General features: G+C 34.2%; 1 protein-coding gene across 18 annotated transcripts in view; it reads right to left on the reverse strand.

The window, feature by feature from the left end:
• FER (FER tyrosine kinase) overlaps positions 1-24,113 on the reverse strand; it is a 622,960-nt gene that overhangs the window by 245,716 nt on the left and 353,131 nt on the right. For 17 of the 18 annotated variants that reach the window (XM_004267438.3, XM_049707502.1, XM_033423747.2 and 14 more), the window contains 2 exons: positions 23,616-23,708; positions 5,320-5,523 (listed from right to left, as the gene is read on the reverse strand). In XM_004267438.3, the coding sequence (XP_004267486.1) occupies positions 5,320-5,523; positions 23,616-23,708 (297 nt within the window). The remainder of the gene's footprint in view (positions 1-5,319; positions 5,524-23,615; positions 23,709-24,113) is intronic. The other variant, XM_049707499.1, reaches the window with a different exon arrangement.

Below are 24,113 nucleotides of genomic sequence, written 5' to 3' on the forward strand. Positions count from 1 at the left end.
TACAATTAAAAATAAAAAAAGAATACATTCACCAAAAATGTTGAGGACTTGTTTCTTGATACATTCAAAATTCTGAATATTACATTTGACTTTGTACAAATCTGTGTAAATTTCTTATAGTTCAGATGACCTGAGGTTGGGTTCACATATAGAGAATTCTTTTTAAATTTTTTCTACATGGCTTTACTAATAATGTGACAGAGAGAATCCACATTAACTTTCAAATAAGAGATTTCTCTTTGGAGCTACTAATGACCTCTTATGTGAATTCCAAAAGAAGCAATAAAAAATAGTAGTAAAAAATAAATTTCTACAAATTCCTACGAAGATCATTTTGTTGATAGTCATTTGTATTACATTTAAAAAAACCATGTAATATATCATTAAAAAATAAGAAGTATAAATAAAAAATATGTTATGAATCAATCTTTGTAAAATAAGAATTACATAGTTGCACACAATTAAAATATATTTTTAAGATCTCAAAGAATATACAGTGAGCCCGCAAGGGGGTATTAACTGTGAAGCACATGTTCCGTGATACATATTTCTGAATTTTTACTAAGAGTATGCAATATTTTTGTTTTTAAAACATTCACTATATCTAGAATTCATTCCTGATTTATCACTGTGCTACTTAAGAATCAATCATGCATATAGATGAAAAACAATAAAAAGTAGAATCAGATTTTGTTGCTACACATATTTTCAGAGGACTATTATTATGCAAGGAAGTCAGACAGAACAGAATAACCACACAAAAATGAGAAGGGGATTCAATGAATGTGTAATTTGAAATATTAGATCTGAGTAGATCTGAGTAGTAGTAGTAGTAGATCTGAGAAGATCTCCTGAGAAACCATCAAGGATAAGCACGCATAAGAAAAAAATAAAAAGGAAAGAGGGAAAATCATTTCTGAAAGAGGCCAAGATGAATAAGCTGAATAAAAACAAAAGGCTAGAACACTCCTTTTTTGGGTAATACCCAACAATAAAAATGTAAAACATAAATTTTAGCTTTCTCAAATAAAAAAAGCACACTGACTAGTTATATTACTAGTTAAACCAGTAAACAGGAAGGATTGTTGGGGAATCTGAGGAATAAAATTAGTAACATTTTGGTAAGGCTTTTCCTAGTTAACTTTCATTCATTCTTCAGATGTTGTCTCAAACGTAATTTCCTCAAGTTTTCCAGTTAAAAGTGTTCATAGCACTGTGTATCTTTACAGCACTTAATAAAGTTTATAATTACATATATTGCGTGTGATTTACGAATGACCATGAGCCTCCCCACTAGACTGTAAGCTCCACCATTATATCTCTGGGTCTTAAAAGTACTAACTCAATTAGTATTTCCTGGAAACTAATTAATAAGGATTTGGAATGGCTTTGCTTTATTGTTAAGAAGGAAGTCTCCTAGGTCCCTAATTGTGTGTCTGGGGCACAGAAAATGATATCTTATGCTGATTTCATTTTGACTTCAAGGAACGTATTGCCTTCTCTTGAACCTTTGAATGGCTGGAGTAAAACAGTTAAAATAATCTTAACTGTACAAGGATAAGAACACAAACTTGGAATTGTCATACAAACAAGTTTTGGGTCTGTATATACTTTCACTTAGTCTTTCTTAAGATCCACAGTATGAATTTAAAAGGTAGTTCAAAGAGCCTAGAGATTGTGGCAAAAAAAACAAAGTAAACCTGTCTGGTACATTCAGAGACTACATCCATCACTTTAAAGTGAAACTCAGCACATGATACACATCCAATAGATATCTGTTGAATGAACTGATGATACAATACACTGAGCTACCCAATTTCACATAGTAACTACTCACAGCCTCCACTTCTGTGCTACTTTTGTTTTATTGGCCCGTATCCCTGGACTCTATAGAATACTTGCTCAATTAGTATTTTTTGATTGAAATGAATGAATAAAAAAGGATGATATGCCATTACGTAGAGGATGTTCCCCCAGGTTTTATTTTAAAATATTTACTATGTTGTGATTTTTAAATTCATCACCAGATGTTAATTCAAATGTCTGGCTCAATTATCCTTAAATTTGCATCTTTAATGTTTCTCTGTTCATGAATTGTACTAATGTCTCACCTAGCAGGTCTTAAGCTCACCGAGCAGTAGGCCATACATTTTCAGTTTCACCTCCCTACACTGCATAACATGATACTCTGCCAAAATGTGTTTTTAGCAAATATGTGTCAGATAAATAAAATTAGAGAAATATGAATTGGTATTTTCCTATTAATAATAGCACAAAAAGTTTTTTTCTGAAGTACTTTGTTTTATCACTTCTTTTTGTTTACCTTATACAAAAGCAAGGATTTGATTATATATCAACTTATCAAATGAAACAATGCTATTTGAATCTCTATGAAAATCTGTCAATATTTATGACAAAAGATAAACAGTTTTAGGTACAAACTCTAACTATGGCTTTACATCAAGCACCATAAACAGGTTAGTAACTATGGAATAAGTCAGTAAATAACACTAGAATTACACTGAGATTCAGACACTTAGCTATGCTTAATATATCTGGCTTTATGAAATTAATGTAATTAGTGTCCAATAAAAAGTACAGTTCTCCTTGCTTGAACTAGCTAAAACACCAGATATTCTCTGCTAGAGTAGTAAAAAATGTAAAAATCTAAAGTATCTGCATCCATCTTGATCAGTCATAATGTTCACAGCATGCAGAGTTTCACACCATGTTAAAAAAAATAACTGTGATATGCATACAAAAATAAAGCTTCAATACAACTGCCGAACTAGACTCTAGTTGACAGAGATAATGTTGCTAAAAATAACGTTATTTGTGATCAATGAATATCTCAAACTTAAATATATAAATTCTAAAATAATACTTTCATTACTATTTAAATTTCACAAATAAATCTCAATAGGAACCAGAAAGAAAATTTTTAAGTTAACTTTTCCAATTACACTGATATTTCATACAAAGTACATTTGTATGTTTTTCCAAATAAAGTGTTCAAACAATGGTAAAAATGCCTAATGATCTGCATAGCACTTCACACATTACAAAGAATATATTCACTGTTTGACTCTCACAATCAGTGTATCAGCTATTACCCCCAATTACTTCCTAAACCAGAGCTTGTAAAGTACATATCTGGGCCTGAAACCCAAGTTTTCATTGATTACTATGTGACTTTTTTTCCACAAAATTCTATATTTCTTTATGTCTTCCTCACTGAGGACACCTGACCCCACATTTATGTACAGCTTTTATAATCTACTAATGGATTATAAATTCATTGATTGGAATATAATAGGCAATCATTAAATATCTGGTAATGACTTCCCCCATTTATAAACCCCTTCCAGACAACAGGTATATGAGGAAGGAAATGGGATAATTTTAGACCAAGTAAGATTCACCTCCACAAGAAGAAAAACAATTAAAATTTCCCCAAACAGTCGATTTCACCTTAAAACTCTTATTTTTCAACTGATTGAAGAACTCAACATTATATAATGAGGGCAAATTAAATAAAATTAGGCAGTGGAAAACCTGAGGCATTTACAGAAATACAAGTACTCTCTTCTTTAAAAGAGATCTTTGCAAAATTTCAATGACAGAGGAAGCCGAATAAAATCTTTAAATGTGAACTTGTAACAATATCTTATTTTTAGAATATATTATGCTGTTCACTTTAGTTACTTAAAACAAAATGGCAATGTTAAAGACAAGTGATAATTTGCAAGTGGACCCTTTCCATTTTGTTTCTAAAAGTACTAAGTTAAATTCCTACAGTTATATTTTAAACTATAAGAGGTAATAAGGGAAATATTTCAGTCTTATTTAATGTATGACATATTTCAAAGAGTAACTTTTAGAGCTTAGAAAATAGAAGGAAACATTCATATAAGTTGTAGTTTATAGTTTACCTACCATCTTTCCTTCTACAATTCTCATACCATTTTATAAATATTGTCAACATGGTCACTGGTTGTAATAAGGAAGGTTATCTACATCCATAATTTAAAGGCACATACAAATTTAAAGAAAGTAAGGGATGACATACTATTAGAAACAGGTTGGATGTATAAGAGTAGGCAAATATAATTATCAAGTTGAAGTCTGAATACTATGCAAAATTAACAAGTAGTATGAAAATTATAATATATACTTTAATATACTTATTTTAACCCATCTGAACAGCATCTATTTTCATTTAAATATAATCCCTAGATGTGACTATACTAAATGCAACTTTTAAATGGTTACTTTTATGATATGTGAATTTTACCTCAGAATTATATCTATATAGTAGATAGATAATATAATATGCAATATATATTATCACTAGAACTTATATATATGTGAACTATATATGAACTTGAACATATATGTTCCTAAAACCCTCTGAAGTTCATGTAATGATAATGGTTCAATCTTCTTGTACGGTACTTAGCATCACTATAGTGCCTGGACATAAACTGAAATCTTACAGACAGCCAGCTTGAAAATGCATGCCATTTGATATGATGGGGTAAAAAATGACAAATAGAGGCATCAATTCCTTCCTATGACAAAAATATTAAAAATTTCTCAGTGGGTAAAGTTAAACAAAATTTTGAGATCACTCTTCATCTGTTGAGTGCTTAATAAAGAATGTAACAAATAAGTTTACAATACTTAAACTTCAATAAATAAATCAGTATTAGAACAAGCAATATGCCCAGACCAGTTTAAAAATTTTTCTTCGATTTCTATTTATTGTTCATTAATGCCAACAAATAATAGCTTATACATAAGTGGAAAAAAACCCTTAATACTCAAAGAATCATAAAAACAATTCAACTATCACTGTCCCATTCATTATGGTATTTCATTATTACTATTTAATAAAATATTCTTAAAAATCTCTCATGGTAACATTTTTGAGCAATTTCAAGGGCTGGTTTCAAGAGCATAAAATTCATAATTAAGTTTCTCTAAAAAAATTATGATATCACATTATTTCTTTTTATTTTTAATATAAAGGATCTTTAATGTTCAAAGTTAACTTAAAACATTAAATATTTATGTATTTAAATTTAATGTAAATTGTAACAACTATTCTTAACTTTAAATTTTAAAATATGTATTTCCTTAAAAAAGTTAAAATTTTAGTGAATTTTAGAGCACTCTACTTACGGAATTCAGAAAAAAGAAAAATTAAGTGCTAAAGTTAGTGTTACAGGCATTTATCACAAATTATTCATCATTTATTACAATTATACCTCAATTAACTATATCAAAATATACATATAAACTAAATTGGAAACGTACATCAACAAATTGTATGATAAAGTGTCTCCTTTGTCCATCAGAAAATACAGAAAGGACATATTCACCAGGTTTCCCATGACTCTCTCGGACCAAGAAGTCTCCTTGTTGTTTTAACAGATCTTGCGCTTCTATTCTGGGAATTGCACCATGGTACCAATCCTGTTCTGCCAGAGGCTTCTCAATAATGGGGATCGTATCACAGAACTTGAGCAAATATTGAAAAAAAACTAAATTAGAGAAAATAGCAATTTTTTTCTGGTAAAGCTAACAGCAATTATAAATACTTCTTACCTATGTTCTTCCCTTTAATTAACCAATTAAAAGTTATATGATGAATCTGAAATTTTCATAATTTTTAAAGAAAATACGTTCTAGAGCACGGGTGCTGAAGCTTAGTACAAATACGTATCCTTAAATACTTGAAGGTTATTTGTTTTTTCTATCATACATAGGTACACAAAACATCAACATTTAGAGTTGGCACTTATAGTCTTATTCACCATGTCATAAAATAAATCCATATATTTAAAATTTTTCAATCAGAGAATTATGATGAAAAGAGAGTATGATCAGAGAAATTTATCATAAAATAACTTCATTTTAAAAGTTGAGTTATATCTTTTTATGGAATTAACTCTTAATCACATGGGCTGTGGACTGTCCATGTCAAGGGTCCCAGGAGCACTAAGTCTTTATTTGATGCTGCTCTGTTGCTGTGCCTTCTCATTCTTATCCTTATTCCCCTGACTTCCTTAACCATTACCTCTGCCACATGGCTGGTCCTGATCCTGTACAGCAATGGCAGACAAAGCCTTAGGTGAAATAGCTTCATTGAAACCACCAATGTTCAATTACAAACATATGGCAAAAACAAGGGAGGAATATAAGTCATGAGCACAGCAGGAAAGCAAATTATCTGTCACTTTAGGAGGCCAAGTGCTAATAACAAATAGAGATAACTAAGAGCTAGTTATGCTTCGTTGAAAAGTTTCTAATTAATAATAGATGAAATCACACATTTTCTGATTGCAAAAAAGTAAAAAGTTTTTTGTTTGCTTATATTTATCACCCACAGAAACTAAATTGCCCCAGGCAGTAAGAGTACTTTATGGGTAAGGTATAATAATATGCACTAACCCTTAACGTTCTCAAAATATGCACAATGCCTCATGAGAAAGTCATCAATTGGAAAAATAAGAATTAATAAATGAAAGACAAATATTCACACATCAATCAGGTTTTTCAGGTTGATATTATGAACTCTACATAGGGACAAAATACGGTACCTTTCTGGTAAATGAGAACTAGTTTTGAAGAGAGCCTGCATTGTTTTGTACCACACGAAGAGGCTTAAAACTTACTGGTCAAAGTTCCATTTTATATTATCCAAAACCCATCCGACTGATTTAAAAAAAGAACCTTGGGGGCTTCCCTGGTGGCGCAGCGGTTGAGAGTCTGCCTGCCGATTCTGGGGACATGGGTTCGTGCCCCGGTCCGGGAAGATGCCACATGCCGCGGAGCGGCTGGGCCCGTGAGCCATGGCCGCTGAGCCTGCGCGTCCGGAGCCTGTGCTCCGCAACGGGAGTAGGCCACCACAGTGAGAGGCCCGCGTACCGCAAGAAACAAAAAAAACAAAACAAAACAAAAAAAGAACCTTGGGCTTCCCTGGTGGCGCAGTGGTTGAGAGTCTGCCTGCCGATGAAGGGGACACGGGTTCGTGCCCCGGTCCGGGAAGATCCCACATGCCGCGGAGCGGCTGGGCCCGTGAGTCATGGCCGCTAAGCCTGCGCGTCCGGAGCCCGTGCTCCGCAATGGGAGAGGCCACAACAGTGAGAGGCCCGCGTACCGCAAAAAAAAAAAAAAAAAAACCTTGAGAAATCCCAATCAGACTTTTTCAAAGAGTCCACAGTTTGGTTTCTACTTCTACCACTATGATACTCTTTCATTATTTAATTGCATACATGATGTGACTGTACATGGAAATCGTTTATAAGCTAAATAAGCCTTTTTCTTTTAGTACTAGTTATGATAAATACTATATTTCAAAGAAATTTTAAATTGTATTCCCAAAAATGGGATTAAAAAGTAAATTATATAAAGAACTAGCCACAACTATTAGATTAAAAAAGTATTATTTTTAAAAACAAATGCATAATCCATACAAAATTAACTTTTTGTGTATACTGATACTAATAGTTTATAATTCTTAAAGTAGGTGGTCAAAATGATTAAATATTTCCTCAAAATTTTGTCACAGTGCATTTCAATACAGAAAATACTAAAAATTTTACTGTTATACAAATATTTCCAAGTCTCACCAATGGCAAAGTGTTTTATTGCTTTTTTCCAGAGGAAAAAAAAATCAATAAAATAAGAAATTCAATGTCACCTCTTGGCAAAAAACTTTTTTACTATTATCTCTCAAAAAAGGTCTACATGGGCTTCCCTGGTGGCGCAGTGGTTGAGAGTCCGCCTGCTGATGCAGGGAACACGGGTTCGTGCCCCAGTCCGGGAAGATCCCACATGCCGCGGAGCGGCTGGGCCCATGAGCCATGGCCGCTGGGCCTGTGTGTCCGGAGCCTGTGCTCCGCAACGGGAGAGACCACAACAGTGAGAGGCCCACGTAGCGCAAAAAAAAAAAAAAAAAAGGTCTACATAATAGAAAAGCATCACAAACAATGATATCACATGCTTGATTTCTTGTCCTAATCAACCTATCCTCCCAAATTTTGATTTATTTAGAATTGTGAGAATGAAGAGCCTGGAGAATTCATTAAGTCAGAAGGGCATTTGAAATACAAAAGGTGAACTAACACTGAGAAATTCATTTAAGGATTTGAAGGTGAGGAATACATTTTGGGGGGAAAAAATTATGTTTGTTTCTTTGTTTAAAAAAGAGGAGTAAATAGGAAGGAACTTACATTGCTATTTCATAGGGATTACATGTCAGTCCTCTGGGTTTATTAGTTTCTTTTGGGTAGGAAGGGAAACTTATAGAGATCTTCTGTTCCTGGCTCCTAGACAATACTGTTACAAAATGTAAGGTGAACTCACTATGAGTGTGTGTGTGTGTACATGTGTGACAGGCATACACAGGGAAAGGCTGTACTTATCCCCTGCCTGGTTCTATCAGGTCTTTCAGGGACTTCCCTGGAAACATTGGAAGGAACGTTTTAATTACTATGATTTCAATTATATTCCAATACAATTTTGCAAACGTGACAGTGATAGAATGCTGGATGTACCAGCAACAAAATCCCAGCATCCCAAAAGCCTTCATAATTACATCCAAAATGAAATGAAGCTTTTTACTTCAAATATCACAGCTTTCTAAGCCTAAGTGGGGAAAGATTTTTCCTTGTCATTAAGTTATCTAAAATTTTTGCCAAAGATATGGGGAAGGGGAAGTCTCCTTTTTAAAATGTATAGTAATCCAATACAGTTAACAAGTTATACTTAATAAGACAAGCTTTTCTGATTGACTAGGCTAACTGTTTAGTTAGTTATTTTCCCTGGGCCTTATTCTTAAAGAATATTCCAGCAAAAACATACTGAGCTTAGTGAAATAAAAAGATTGGTTTAAATGAAGATGCAGTGAGGAGTCAGCACAAGAAAATGAAAATATTTTTTTCTTGACTTAAGAGGCTATTTTTGTTCTTGGCCTAGTTCAGGCTAATTCCCAAGAATTCAATGAAGATTTGTATGCTTTTATCTCAAACATTTGAGCACAAGATGAGATCCTTTTTGAGAGGCAAAGACAAAAGTGTTTAAAAACAAAAATCAAAGTCTGAATCTTATTCAAATTAAGCACCCAAATACAAAACCATTAAAAAAAAAAAACTAAAATATAACAGCATAGAAAATATACAAGTAAACCTCTCAATGAGCTTCAACAAGCAAAATAAAACTTCAACACTAACATAAAAGTTTTTATGAATTTTTAATAACCTTAAAAGTGAATTTAATTCTTTAATATTCTTATATAAATTTAGTTATTAGTTTAATAATCTAAGTAATGAATTACTTCAGATCTAGTATAATAATATTCTATGGGGACGACAAGTAACTCACAGGATTTTAAACATTTCTCAAAAATTCCATAATGACCCCTTTAATTTTAAAGCTATATATCACTGGGAAATTTTATGGGGAGATTAAGAATCAAATGTCATATAATCAAAAGTAAGAGAAGCACCAAACACTTGCAAAGGGTGAGAAATATCGGCCTACTGAAAAGGAATCTGCCTGATGGTACTAAAAGCTACTTTCACTGAAAGGGCAATGTAACCATAGGTAGGAAAAATGTATTTTATACCAATTAGAGTTTGATAGTTGAACAAATGCATAACATAAAATGAAAACATGAATAATAATGCTCTTCCTGCCACTTTTTTGCAAATTTCTAAACAGTTATGTTTTGAATGCATTGAATGAGTTAATTATTAAAATAATGAAAAACAAAGACTATGTGGGATATTTGATCTTCATAATTGTTTGCCTTCAGGCTAGACAAACAGGATGTAAAACAATGGTTCCATCGTAACAGGCACTAAGGCCTATCTGTAAATTGACAAATTCTATTTTTTTTTAGCAATAAAGTAGAACTGATCACTGTTTTCATACACTGATAGCTTAGTTATTTTTATTATAAATATACTTTACCTAATGTTCACTTTACACTATGAAGCAACAAAATTCTTATGTGCAAATTTCTTAATTAACAGTTTTTTGTACTTTTTGAAAATTTGAGTTTGTTCAGTCTTTAGCTAATAATATAACTATGGTCTATCATAATAATTAGGCAGAATTACATGCTGAAAAAATTCACATTCTTATACAATTCTTCCCAAAACTTTATTTAAAAAGATAAACACCTAGGCCAAACTCAAATATTACCTTACTTCCACTGCTTTCTATTTCCCTGATTGTCTATTTTTTTTTTAATAACATCTTTACTGGAGTAGAATTGCTTTACAATGGTGTGTTAGTTTCTGCTTTATAACAAAGTGAATCAGCTATACATATACATATATCCCCATATCTCCTCCCTCTTGCATCTCCCTCCCACCCTCCCTTTCCCACCCCTCTAGGTGGTCACAAAGTACCAAGCTGATCTCCCTGTGCTTTGTGGCTGCTTCCCACTAGCTATCTATTTTACATTTCAAAGTATATATAAGCCCATGACACTCGCTCACTTTGTCCCAGCTTACTGTTCCCCCTACCCAGTCCGCAAGGCCATTCTTTACGTCTGCATCTTTATTCCTGTCCTCCCTCTAGGTTCTTCAGAAACATTTTTTTCTTTCAGATTCCATATATATGTGTTAGCATATGGTATTTGTTTTCTTCTTCCTGACTTACTTCACTCTGTATGACAGACTCTAGGTCCATCCACCTCACTACAAATAACTTCATTTCGTTTCTTTTTATAGCTGAGTAATATTCCATTGTATATATGTGCCACATCTTCTTTAAACATTCATCTGTCGATGGAAACTTAAGTTGCTTCCATGTCCTGGCTATTGTAAATAGAGCTGCAATGAACATTGCGGTACATGACTCTTTTTGAATTATGGTTTTCTCAGGGTATATGCCCAGTAATGGGATTACTGGGTCAGATGGTAGTTCTATTTTTACTATTTTAAGGAACCTCGATACTGTTCTGCATAGTGGCTGTATCAATTTACATTCCCACCAACAGTGAAAGAGTGTTCCCTTTTCTCCACACCCTTTCCAGCATTCATTGTTTGTACATTTTTTGATGATGGCCATTCTGACTGGTGTGAGGTGATACCTCATTGTAGTTTTGATTTGCATTTCTCTAAGGATTAAAGATATTGAGAATTCTTTCATGTATTTGTTGGCAATCTGTATATTTTCTTTGGAGAAATGTCTATTTAGGTCTTCTGCCCATTTTTGGATTGGGTTGTTTGTTTTTTTGATATTGAGCTGCATGAGCTGCTTGTAAATTTTGGAGATGAATCCTTTGTCAGTTGCTTCATTTGCAAATATTTTCTGCCATTCTAAGGGTTATCTTTTTCATCTTGTTTATGGTTTCCTTTGCTGTGCAAAACCTTTTAAGTTTCATTAGGTCTCACTTGTTTATTTTTGTTTTTATTTCTGTTTCTCTAGGAGGTGGGACAAAAAGGATCTTGCTGTGATTTATGTCATAGAGTGTTCTGCCTATGTTTTCCTCTAAGAGTTTGATAGTGTCTGGCCTTACATTTAGGTCTTTAATCCATTTTGAGTTTATTTTTGCGTATGGTGTTAGGGAGTGTTCTAATTTCATTCTTTTACATGTACCTGTCCAGTTTTTCCAGCACCACTTATTGAAGAGGCTGTCTTTTCTCCACTGTATATTCTTGCCTCCTTTATCAAAGATAAGGCGACCATATGTGCATGGGTTTATCTCTGGGCTTACTATCCTGTTCCAATGATCTATATTTCTGTTTTTGTGCCAGTACCATACTGCCTTAATAACTGCAGCTTTGTAATATAGTCTGAAGTCAGGGAGCCTGATTCCTCCAGCTCCATTTTTCTTTCTCAAGATTGCTTTGGCTATTCAGGGTCTTTTGTGTTTCCATACAAATTGGGCAATTTTTTGTTCTAGTTCTGTGAAAAATGCCATTGGTACTTTGATAGGGATTGCATTGAATCTGTAGATTGCTTTGGGTAGTATAGTCATTTTCACAATGTTTATTCTTCCAATCCAAGAGCATGGTATATCTCTCCATCTGTTTCTATCATCTTTAATTTCTTTCATCAGTGTCTTATAATTTTCTGCATACAGGTCTTTTGTCTCCTTAGGTAGGCTTATTCCTAGGTTTTTTATTCTTTTTGTTGCAATGGTGAATAGGAGTGTTTCCTTAATTTCTCTTTCAGATTTTTCATTATTGTATAGGAATGCAAGAGATTTCTGTGCATTAATTTTGTATCCTGCTACTTTACCAAATTCATTGATTAGCTCTAGTAGTTTTCTGGTTGCATCTTTAGGATTCTCTATGTATAGTATCATGTCATCAGCAAACAGTGATAGCTTTACTTCTTCTTTTCTGATGTGGATACCTTTTATTTCTCTTTCTTCTCTGATTGCTGTTACTAAAACGTCCAAAAGTCTGTTGAATACTGGGGCTGAGAGTGGGCAACCTTGTCTTGCTCCTGATATTAGTGGCAATGGTTTCACTTTTTCACCATTGAGAACGATGATGGCTGTGTATTTGTCATATATGGCCTTTATTATGTTGAAGTAAGTTCCCTCTATGCCTACTTTCTGGAGAGTTTTTATCATAAATGGCTGTTGAATTTTGTCGAAGGCTTTCTCTGCATCTATTAAGATGATCATATGTTTTTTCTCCTTCAATTTGTTAATATGGTGTATCACACTGATTGATTTGCATATATTGAAGAATCCTTGCATTCCTGGGATAAACCCCACTTGATCATGGTGTATGATCCTTTTACTGTGTTGTTGGATTCTCTTTGCTAGTATTTTGTTGAGGATTTTTGCATCTATGTTCAACAGTGATATTGGCCTGTAGTTTTCTTTCTTTGTGACACCTTTGTCTGGTTTTGGTATCAGGGTGATGGTGACCTCATAGAATGAGTTTGGGAGTGTTTCTCCTTCCGTTATATTTTGGAAGAGTTTGAGAAGGATAGGTGTTAGCTCTTCTCTAAATGTTTGATAGAATTCGCCTGTGAAGCCATCTGGTCCTGGGCTTTTGTTTATTAGAAGATTTTTAAGCACAGTCTCAATTTCAGTGCTTGTGATTGGTCTGTTTATATTTTCTTTTTCTTCCTGGTTCTGTCTTGGAAGGCTGTGTTCTTCTAATAATGTGTCCATTTCTTCCAGGTTGTCCATTTTATTGGCATATAGTTGCTTGTAGTAATCTCCCATGATCCTTTGTATTTCTGCAGTGTCAGTTGTTACTTCTCCTTTTTCATTTCTAATTCTACTGATTTGAGTCTTCTCCTTTTTTTCCTTCATGAGTCTGGCTAATGGATTATCAATTTTGTTCATCTTCTCAAACGACCAGCTTTTAGTTTTATTGATCTTTGCTATTGTTTCCTTCATTTCCTTTTCATTTACTTCTGATCTGATCTTTATGATTTCTTTCCTTCTGCTAACTTTGGAGTTTTTTTGTTCTTCTTTCTCTAATTGCTTTAAGTGTAAGGTTAGGTTGTTTATTGGAGATGTTTCTCGTTTCTTGAGGTAGGGCTGTATTGCTATAAACTTCCCTCTTAGAATTGCTTTTGCTGTATCCCATAGGTTTTGGGTCATCATGTTTTCACTGTCATTTGTTTCTAGGTATTTTTTGATTTCCTCTTTGGTTTCTTCAGTGATCTCTTGGTTATTAAGTAGTATATTGTTTAGCCTCCATGTGTTTGTATTTTTTACAGATTTTTTTCCTGTAATCAATATCTAGTCTGATAGCGTTGTGGTCGGAAAAGATACTTCATATGATTACAATTTTCTCAAATTTACCAAGGCTTGATTTGTGACCCAAGATATGATCTATCCTGGAGAAAGTTCCATGAGCACTTGAGAAGAAAGTGTATTCTGTTGTTTTTGGATGGAATGTCCTATAAATGTCAATTAAGTCCATCTTGTCTAATGTGTCATTTAAAGCTTGTGTTTCCTTTTTTACTTTCATTTTAGATAATCTGTACATTGGTGAAAGTGGGGTGTTAAACTGCTCTACTACGATTGTGTTACTGTGGTTTCCCCTTTTATGGCTGTTAGCATTTGCCTTATGTATTGAGGTGCTCCTATGTTGGGTGCATAAATATTTACAATTGTTATATCTTCTTCTTGGATTGATCCCTTGATTATTATGTAGTGTCTTTCTTTGTCTCTTCTAATAGTCTTTATTTTAAAATCTATTTTGTCTGATATGAGAATCACTACTCCAGCTTTCTTTTGATTTCCATTTGCATGGAATATCTTTTTCCAGCTCCTCACTTTCAGTCTGTATGTGTCACTAGGTCTAAAGTGGGTCTCCTGTAGACAGCATATATACAGGTCTTGTTTTTGTATCCATTCATCCAGTCTATGCCTTTTGGTTGGAGCACTTAATCCATTTACATTTCAGGTAATTATTGATATGTATGTTCCTATTAGTATTTTCTTAATTGTTTTGGGTTTGTTATTGTAGGTGTTTTCCTTCTCTTGTGTTTCCTGCCTAGAGAAGTTCCTTTAGCATTTGTTGTAAAGCTGGTTTGGTGGTGCTGAACTCTCTCAGCTTTTGCTTGTCTATAAAGGTTTTAATTTCCCCGTCAAATCTGAATGAGATCCTTGCTGGCTAGAGCAATCTTGGTTGTAGGTTCTTCCGTTTCATCACTTTAAATATGTCCTGCCACTCCCTTCTGGCTTGCAGAGTTTCTGCTGAAAGATCAGCTGTTAACCTTATGGGGACTCCCTTATGTGTTATTTGTTGTTTTTCCCTTGCTGCTTTTAATATTTTTTCTTTGTATTTAATTTCTGATAGTTTGATTAATATGTGTCTTGGTGTGTTTCTCCTTGGATTTATCCTGTATGGGACTCTCTGTGCTTCCTGGACTTGATTAACTATTTCCTTTCCCATATTAGGGAAGTTTTCAACTATAATCTCTTCAAATATTTTCTCAATCCCTTTCTTTTCCTATTCTTTTTCTGGGACCCCTATAAATTCGAATGTTGGTGGGTTTAATGTTGTCCCAGAGGTCTCTGAGACTGTCCTCAATTCTTTTCATTCTTTTTTCTTTATTCTGCTATGCAGTAGTTATTTCCACTATTTTATCTCCCAAAAATTCTAGAGAATTTTTAATTTCATTTATTGTGTTGTTCATCATTGTTTGCTCTTTAGTTCTTATAGGTCCTTGTTGAACGTTTCTTGTATTTTCTCCATTCTATTTCCAAGATTTTGGATCATCTTTACTATCATTACTCTGAATTCTTTTTCAGGCAGACTGTCTATTCCTTCTTCATATTTTTGGGCTGGTGGGTTTTTACCTTGCTCCTTCATCAGCTGTGTGTTTCTCTGTCTTCTCATTTTGCTTAACTTACTGTGTTTGGGTTCTCCTTTTTGCAGGCTGTAGGTTCGTACTTCCTGTTGTTTTTGCTGTTGGCCCCCAGCAGCTAAGTTTGGTTCAGTGGGTTGTGTAGGCTTCCTGGTGGAGGGGACTAGTGCCTGTGTTCTGGTGGATGAGGCTGGATCTTGTCTTTCTGGTGGGCAGGTCCGCATCCAGTGGTGTATTTTTGGGGTGTCTGTGACCTTACTATGATTTTAGGCAGCCTCTCTGCTAATGGATGGGGTTGTGCTCCTGTCTTGCTAGTTGTTTGGCATAGGGTGTCCAGCACTGTAGCTTGCTGGTCGTTGAGTGGAGCTGGGTCTTAGCATTGAGATGGAGATCTCTGGGAGAGCTTTCGCCATCTGATATTACGTGGAGCTGGGAGGTCTCTGGTGGACCAATGTCCTGAACTTGGCTCTCCCACCTCAGAGGCACAGGCCTGACACCTGGCCAGAGCACAAAGATCCTGTCAGCCACACGGCTCAGAAGAAAAGAGAGAAAAAAAGAAAGGAAGAAAGAATAAAATAAAATATAGTTATTAAAATAGCAAATATTAAAAATAAAAAAATTAAAAAGTGATTCAAAAAAGAAGAAAAACAAAAAACTGACAGACAGAACCCTACGACAAATGGTAAAAGCAAAGCTATACAGACAACATCACACACAGAAGCATACACATACACACTCACAAAAAGAGAAAAAGGAAAAAGAATATATATATAGTTGCTCCCAAAGTCCACCGCCTCAATTTTAGGCTGATTTCTTGTCCATTCAGGTATTCCACAGATGCAGGATTCATCAAGTTGATTGTGGAGATTTATTCTGCTGCTCCTGAGCCTGCTGGGAGAGATTTCCCTTTCTCTTCTTTGTTTGCACAGCTCCTGGGGTTCAGCTTTGGATTTGGCCCCGCCTCTGTGTGTAGGTCGCCTAAGGGCATCTGTTCTTCGCTCAGTCAGGATGGGGTTAAAGCAGCAGCTGATTCAGGGGCTCTGGCTCAGTAAGGCCGGGAGGAGGGAGGGGTATGGAGTGCGGGGCAAGCCTGTGGCGGCAGAGGCCAGCGTGACGTTGCACCAGCCTGAGGCGCGCCGTATGTTCTCCCAGGGAAGTTGTCCCTGAATCACGGGACCCTGGCAGTGGCGGGCTGCACAACCTCCCAACAGGGGAGGTGTGGATAGTGACCTGTGCTTGCACACAGGCTTCTTGGTGGCTGCAGCAGCACCCTTAGCATTTCATGCCCATCTCTGGGGTCCACACTGATAGCCACGGCTTGAGCCAGTCTCTGGAGCTCGTTTATGCTGTGCTCTGAATCCCCTCTCCTGGAGCACCCAGAAACAATGGTCTCTTGCCTCTTCGGCAGCTCCGGACTTTTTCCCGGACTCCCTCCCAGCTAGTTGTGGTGAACTAGCCCCCTTCAGGCTGTGTTCACGCAGCCAACCCCAGTCCTCTCCCTGGGATCCGAGCTTGAGCTCCCAGCAACCCCCGGCCCCGGCGGGTGAGCAGACAAGCCTCTTGGGCTGGTGAGTGCTGGTCAGCACCGATCCTCTGTGCAGGAATCTCTCCCCTTTCCCCTCCACACCCCTGTTGCTGGCTCTCCTCCGTGGCTCCGAAGCTTCCCCCCTCCACCCCCCACAGTCTCTGCCAATGAAGGGGCTTCCTAGTGTGTGGAAACTTTTTCTCTTTCACAGCTCCCTCCCAATTGGTGCAGGTCCCATGCATATTCTTTTGTCTTTGTTTCTTCTTTTTTCTTTTGCCCTACCCAGGTACCTAGGGTCTTTCTTGCCTTTTGGGACGTCTGAGGTCTTCTGCTAGCGTTCAGTAGGTATTCTGTAGGAGTTGTTCCACATGTAGATGTATTTCTGATGTATTCCTGGGGAGGAAGGTGATCTCCGCGTCTTACTCTTTCGCCATCTTGAAGGTCTCCCCCCCAACTCCCGATTGCCTTTTTACGCACCTTCTCGGATCTCTAACAAGAGACACTATCTCTAGCAAGATATATTTTCTTAAAAGTCATTCATTTTTGGTCTCACACTTCTGCTTCCTCCACTACCTTCTGATTTCCCCTCACTTTGCTCTTTTTTTCCCCTGCTTTAGTTCCCTTACTCATCTTCTCTTTATTAGTAATCATTCTTTTTTCTTTATCTTTTTTATCCATTTACTTTTTCCAATTGTGCTTGTGACTGATTCATTCTCCCTCATCCCATCATATCACTGCAATTTTTTCTACAGCTTTATTTTTTCTGTATCAAATATCCTTACCTTAATTTCATGCAATATTACATATAAAATGTGCCACAGTATCAACAATAACATTTTAGTCCATTAACTATTCAGTGCCAATGTTATACTACACATCTCAACTAAAACTATTACCAGATCATTCTAATGAGTCAGTATGAAATCATAGCTCAGTAAATTTAAACACTTATCATCAAGTTGGGATTTCGTATATAGAATATAGCATCATTCTGACATGATGTGGGTTATTTGTTTTAAGCATTTGAGCAAACACATAAAAGTACAGATTTACTCTCTATATAATGAAATTAAAGAAAATAAATCCTGATAAGCTCTTCTTGAAAAATTATGTATGATAATACTAGTGATTCAAAACTTGCAACTCTGAGAATAATATTTAGTTTTCCTAAACATGGCTAACTATATTGGAGAATTCAGTGTATTTATGTCAGGGATATGATGTAAGAAATTTAATTTTTATTTTCTGTTGTTTCTCATTTTTCTACATCTGAGTGTAGAAAATAAATAAATAAATAAATACTAAATAAATAAATACTAAGACCTTCAGAATAAAGGAAGACAACCAAGGTTTAAAATACATAATATTTAAGCTGAACTTAACAACACGCCTTGTCAGAAGAAGTACAAGGTTGTTCTGCTAGACACAAAGGAAAACACTAAAAAAAATAAGCAATTTATTATGTTATGAATGAAAATAACTACATTGCCCTATGCCAATGGTGGAAGCCAAGTGTTACAATACCAACATGATAACTGACATACAACTTAAACACAGCTAAATGATAGTTTGCTAATTTTCTAAATAGAAGCAAATAAACAAATCTTATTTACTATATTATTATATATAATGGATGCACATCTTTATTTTTCAGTATTTTTATTTTCTAAATTCAAATGCAAAGTAATTCAAAAATTAAAATAAACTATATGTCAACAGAATCCAGAAAAATATTAATTTTAAAGAGACAAAAGAATAGTAATTCTTCTGACATCTAAAGAACAATTATCTGGAGCAAAATGTGCTTTATTCTGGTTTTAAAGAACATTTTTCAAAGAGTGCTACTATTATAAGGGTGTTCTGTACTCCACAGATCAGTGAACAGCTAGTACTCACAAGGGGCTGTAAGATGGAACAAACTGTTTGCTCAGCCACTTATAACAAAAATTCTGCAGTAAAGCAATGGCTCTGGAGAAAGGGCAGTATTCTTGACATGACTAGAACAGATCTCATCAAATATATTGTGGTTTGAAAGATTTTCAATGGAAATGGACCCTCTTGATTGCCAGTAGGCTTTCAGATTATACTATGAATCCTGTCTAACACCTCTGTCCTTGACTTCAGAAGCAGTCTAGGAGAAATAGTCCTCAATGCAAATTTATAACCTCCTGAAGCATGGAAAGATGCTGGCTGTGGAGCAGACCTCAATACGTGGAGGTACTATGGATAGGTTATTTAACTCTTTTAGTACAGTGGAAAAAAAAAGAAAACATGCTTGGAGCTGACATCAGATACTGTATTCAGTTAAAGACAGATTCATCTAAAGCTAATTATCTAACATTCTTCCTTCTAGCGACACTGTTGATCAAAGTGTTCCATTAGACTGTCTTCACAGATAGCTCTACATTTTAGTCACACTGTAAAAAAATGGTAAAATAAGTAGCTATGATAAGTTCAATGGGAATATTATCATGATTAATTCATTTCCCTATGTATAATGCAATTAATTGTTTTATTTTATCTAAAATTATGCTCTCTAGTTCCAATTTTTGTATGTTTATTTGAGTAAAGAAACAGTGATTTCATAGTTGCTGCTTTTTTAAGATTTTAAATTAAACATGCTTACACACAGAAAAAAAATGAATTTGGATGTCTACCTCACACCATACACAGCTATTAACTTGTAATGGATCAAAGACCTACATGTAAAAGCTAAAACTATAAAACTCTAGAAGGAAACACAGGTGAAAACTGGCATGACCTGCATTAGTCAATGGTTTTTTAGATACAACACCAAAAGCACGTGAAATGAAAGAAAATTAGATAAATTGGACTTTGGTAAAATTTAAAACTTTTGTGTGTCAAAGAACATTACCAAGAAAGTGAAAAGACAATTCACAAAATGGGAAAAATTTTTTTCAAATTATATATCTGAAAAGGGGCTTGTATCCTGAATATATAAAGAACTCATAACTCAACAATGAAAAATACCACCAATTAAAACGTGTGCAAAGGATATGAACAGTAATATCTCTGAAGAACATATGCAAGTGACCAATAATCACATTAAAAGATGCTCAACATCATTAGTCATCAGGAAAATGCAAATAAAACTACAATGAGATACCACTTCATATTTACTAGGATGCCTATAATTTTTAAAAAATGTAAAAATAACAAGCGTTGAGACTGTAGAGAAATTGGAAAACTCATGCATTATATACATTGCTGGTGGGAATGCAAAATGTTGCAACCACTGTGGAAAACAGTTTGGCAGTTCCTCAAAAACTTAAACATAGAATTACCACACAACCCAGCAATTCCTCGGTATATAACTGAAAGAACTGAAAACATACATTCACTTAAAAACTTGCATGTGAATGTTCATTGCAGCATTATTCATAATAGCCAAAGGTGGAACAACCCAAATGTCCATCAGCTGATGAATGGATAAACAATATATGATAAATCCATACAAGGGATTATTCAGTCATAAAAAGGAATGAAGTATTGATACATGCTACAACATGGATGAACCTTGAAAACATTCCATTAAGTTGAAAGAAACTAGACAAAAAAGGTCACATATTGTGTGACTCTTTTTATGTGAAATGTCCAGAATAGGCAAATCCATAGGGATGAAAAATAGATGAGTGATTACCAGAAAATTGAAAGGGGGGGGAATTAAGACTAATTGCTAACAGAAATGCAGTTGCTTATTGCGGAGATTGAAAGGTTCAGGAATTCTATAGTGGTGATGGTTGCACAACATAATGAATATACTAAAACCACTGTGTGTACACTTGGAAATGCTGATTTTTGTGTTGCGTGAAGTATATCACAATAAAATAATTTAAATAGGCGTAAGTCTGCCATTTTGCAGGGTTTTTAAAAAATGTTTTTTATGAAGAAAAAAATCATTTATAGAAATTAAAAATTTTCCTTCCTCTATGTTACCTTTACCAAACTAGAATACTCCAAAAAATACTAAATTATGTCAGAAAAAAATTTTAAATTACAATTAAGGAGCCTCTAAATTTTATCCATCTTAGATTATCATACTTAATACCTGAAACCTTCACATTTGCAGTGACTTAAAACCTCAGTTAACCTCTGTAGTCGAGGGGAAAATCTTCTTCAAATAAATAGGATATCTAACACCTCACAGAAATAGTTCTGTACCTTTATTCATAGTGTACCACACATCATAAACTACAGACTATCTCAATCTTTTTAGTTCATGAAATTTCTGAATAAATCAGGCAATATCAAAGGGCACTTAACTGATGGAGATAATGATTGCCTTAATCATGAAGATAAAAATGTGATCAACTGGGGGAGGAAGTGACCGTTCCCTAGAATTCTCAATTAACAGAGGGAACATATTCTTAAATGAAATGGGCATTTCATAGCTTCAAGGATGTTCATAAATTTATTAAAAATGTATATCTGAATGAGGCACATGTTTTGTGGGAAAGGCACTTCATTTCAGGTAAAAGCAGTTTGTAAATATCAAATTTTAACCTATATCAATCACTGTTAATTTAGTAATTTTACTGAAGAATAAAGTAATTTTATTCTTCAGTAAAATTACTTAAGAATTTTATGAAGTAAAATTACTTACAATAATTTTACTTTTAAGTGGAGAAAACAATATGCAAATACTTTCAGATATTCAAAAAGTTATGGTTTATACCAATTATGAAGAAAGTGGAGAAAACAATATGCAAATACTTTCAGATATTCAAAAAGTTATGGTTTATACCAATTAATTATGAAGACTGTACATACTATACCTGACACACTTTTAGGAGTGCCAACCCTATACAACTTCATCTTAATGAACAAATAGGATTTTTTTTAATTTTAGATGTAAATTAGTGTGTCTTGAAAGAAAAAACCTCTCTCGTCCTCAGATCAATGCTGATTTATCAAAACTGCCTCTGTCTAGAGCCAAAAGCTGAACTTCCATAACAATGAACTTCAAAGTAATGTAGGGAAAAAAACAAACATGGGAAATGGTACCCCATTCCCATAGAATTCTTATTTTTCTGTCATTAGCTAAACTTTTTAAGCTCTAAATTCCACTCTCCTACATTTCCATCTAAAAATAAAACTAAAGGAAACCTTGAGTTTATAATGAGCCTTGGCTCTCAAGTATTTCAGACATTTTACTCAAGTCAAGCTTGATCTCTAACAGCACACAGGAAGAAAAAATGGTGGGGGACACCTTTCACAAATCAGCTATTAGGTGCTGGCACAAAGACCTCTGACCTAAGTGAAATAAAGGTGAGTTAATTACAACTTAATTATGTCCTGTGTTTCACTGACTCATTTTAATGTTAAATAATTTTATAAACGGTTCACTGAGGTATTTGAACATTTCTTCTCAAGAACTACATTTGTTTTTCTTTTTTAAAAAACTGTTTTTAAATATTTCCTTTTTTAGACCTGTTTTTCTTTTTTCTTCTAATAAAAGTTATCAAAAGACTCTCTTCATAGAGTCTCTGAAACTTCTTATAAACTCTTAATCAAGTCTCCTATACTTTATTTTGACTGTCAAATCATAACAAAACAAGTCCTATGAACTAGTATTTATCTGTAAAGTTGTAAATTTAAGAAAACAAAAGTAGGAGATAAGATTTGAAAGAGACTTACTCTATCATGTAGCTCTTGCCCATAATTATTTTTATTTTCACTTGCTATTTAATGCCATATGAGATGGTCTGCATTAGTTCTACTCCCATAGAACACTTCAGCATATTGCAAGTGACAATGGCAGCATCAAAGGTTAAAATCTATCTCTTTTACACAAAAATATAATTTCCTGCTTTTTTGTTAATTAAAATACTTGACGCTTTGCCACAATTGTACATAAAAGATTGTTGCCTGAGTGGAATAAATATGGGAACATGTGTTTTATATTAAAAAGGAATTAGAGCAAATAAATCCAAAATGTGAATGGACATTTAACTAATCTAAGCTTAGGAAACACTTTTTTTTTCTAAATAAGACGAGGTCACATTGTCTTAGCTGAACTTTTAAAGAATAAGAAATGATATTAAGATATTATTCTGTAGAAACTTCACAAGATGGGGGGAAAAGCATGTAATTAATTTGTATTGAATATTGTTTTAACCATCATTCAATAAAATACTATTATAAAGCTCTACTGTGAATGAGGCATGGCTAGAATAAAAAGTTTGATAATTTAGTTTTATAGGTCATGAAGTAAGAAAAATACTTTATAATTTTATATATAAATGCGATAAGAATATTTTTTATCTTGCTTGCCTATAGCTGCTATTACTAGGGATAATTAATATTCTATGCATTACTGCGATGTGCCTAGCCCAAATTTCAAACGGACTTCAATTATCTAATTAAAATGTTCTTAAAGATATGAACACACATATAAACTGATACATTTTAAAAATACATATACAATAATCCCTATTATAAAAACATGTTTTACTGTAAAAGAAACTTGTTTATATTTTTCTTCTAATAAAGCCCCAAAGTACATAAAATACTCCCTGTAACTACTTATATGTAGTACAGAAAATCTACAATACAAGTTTCTTTCCTGCCTACATCACTGTTACTAGGGGGTTTTAATATACACATATATACACAGACTCATATGCCCACAAAAAGTTAAATTGTGTACTTACCTTTCCATTCATAAATACAAGTTTACATATTATATTCATTGGTATATCAGAAAGAAGGTAGACAATGACTATTTTCAGTAGCATAGAGAGTTCATCCTACTTACTGTTGAAGAGCCCAGTGCAGACTTTGGAGACCTAATGATTCCAGCAATTGAATGACGAATAGACTCAAATTTGGACAGCCTCTCCTTCCTTTCCTGGAGAGATTAAGAAAGAAGCCTTCAGCAGTAGTAAACTATCTAGTATATACACAGTTATGCTGGGTATTTTGGTATTTATCCACAGCTTATGTCCATCCACTCTGTCTTCCAAGTAAATAAAATGTAAGCTTCCTAACATTAAGAATGAAAAATAACCAAACGCATATGAACTCTATAGCATTTTATTTTCCTGATCCCTCAATAAATGTCATGATTTGGGGAAAAATAAGAAAGAAATAGAAATTCATGAGATGAGAGAAAACAAGAAATGCTAAGGAAACACAGAGAAAACCAAATATTAGCGCTCAGAGGAAAAAAAAAAAAGACACAGCTAGAAGGAACCAGTCTAACAGAAAATTTCAGATAGTACTGTAGTTGTGACATATTATTCATAAATTTAAT

This window comes from Orcinus orca, chromosome 3, assembly GCF_937001465.1.
Source record: "Orcinus orca chromosome 3, mOrcOrc1.1, whole genome shotgun sequence".
NCBI lineage: Eukaryota > Metazoa > Chordata > Mammalia > Artiodactyla > Delphinidae > Orcinus > Orcinus orca.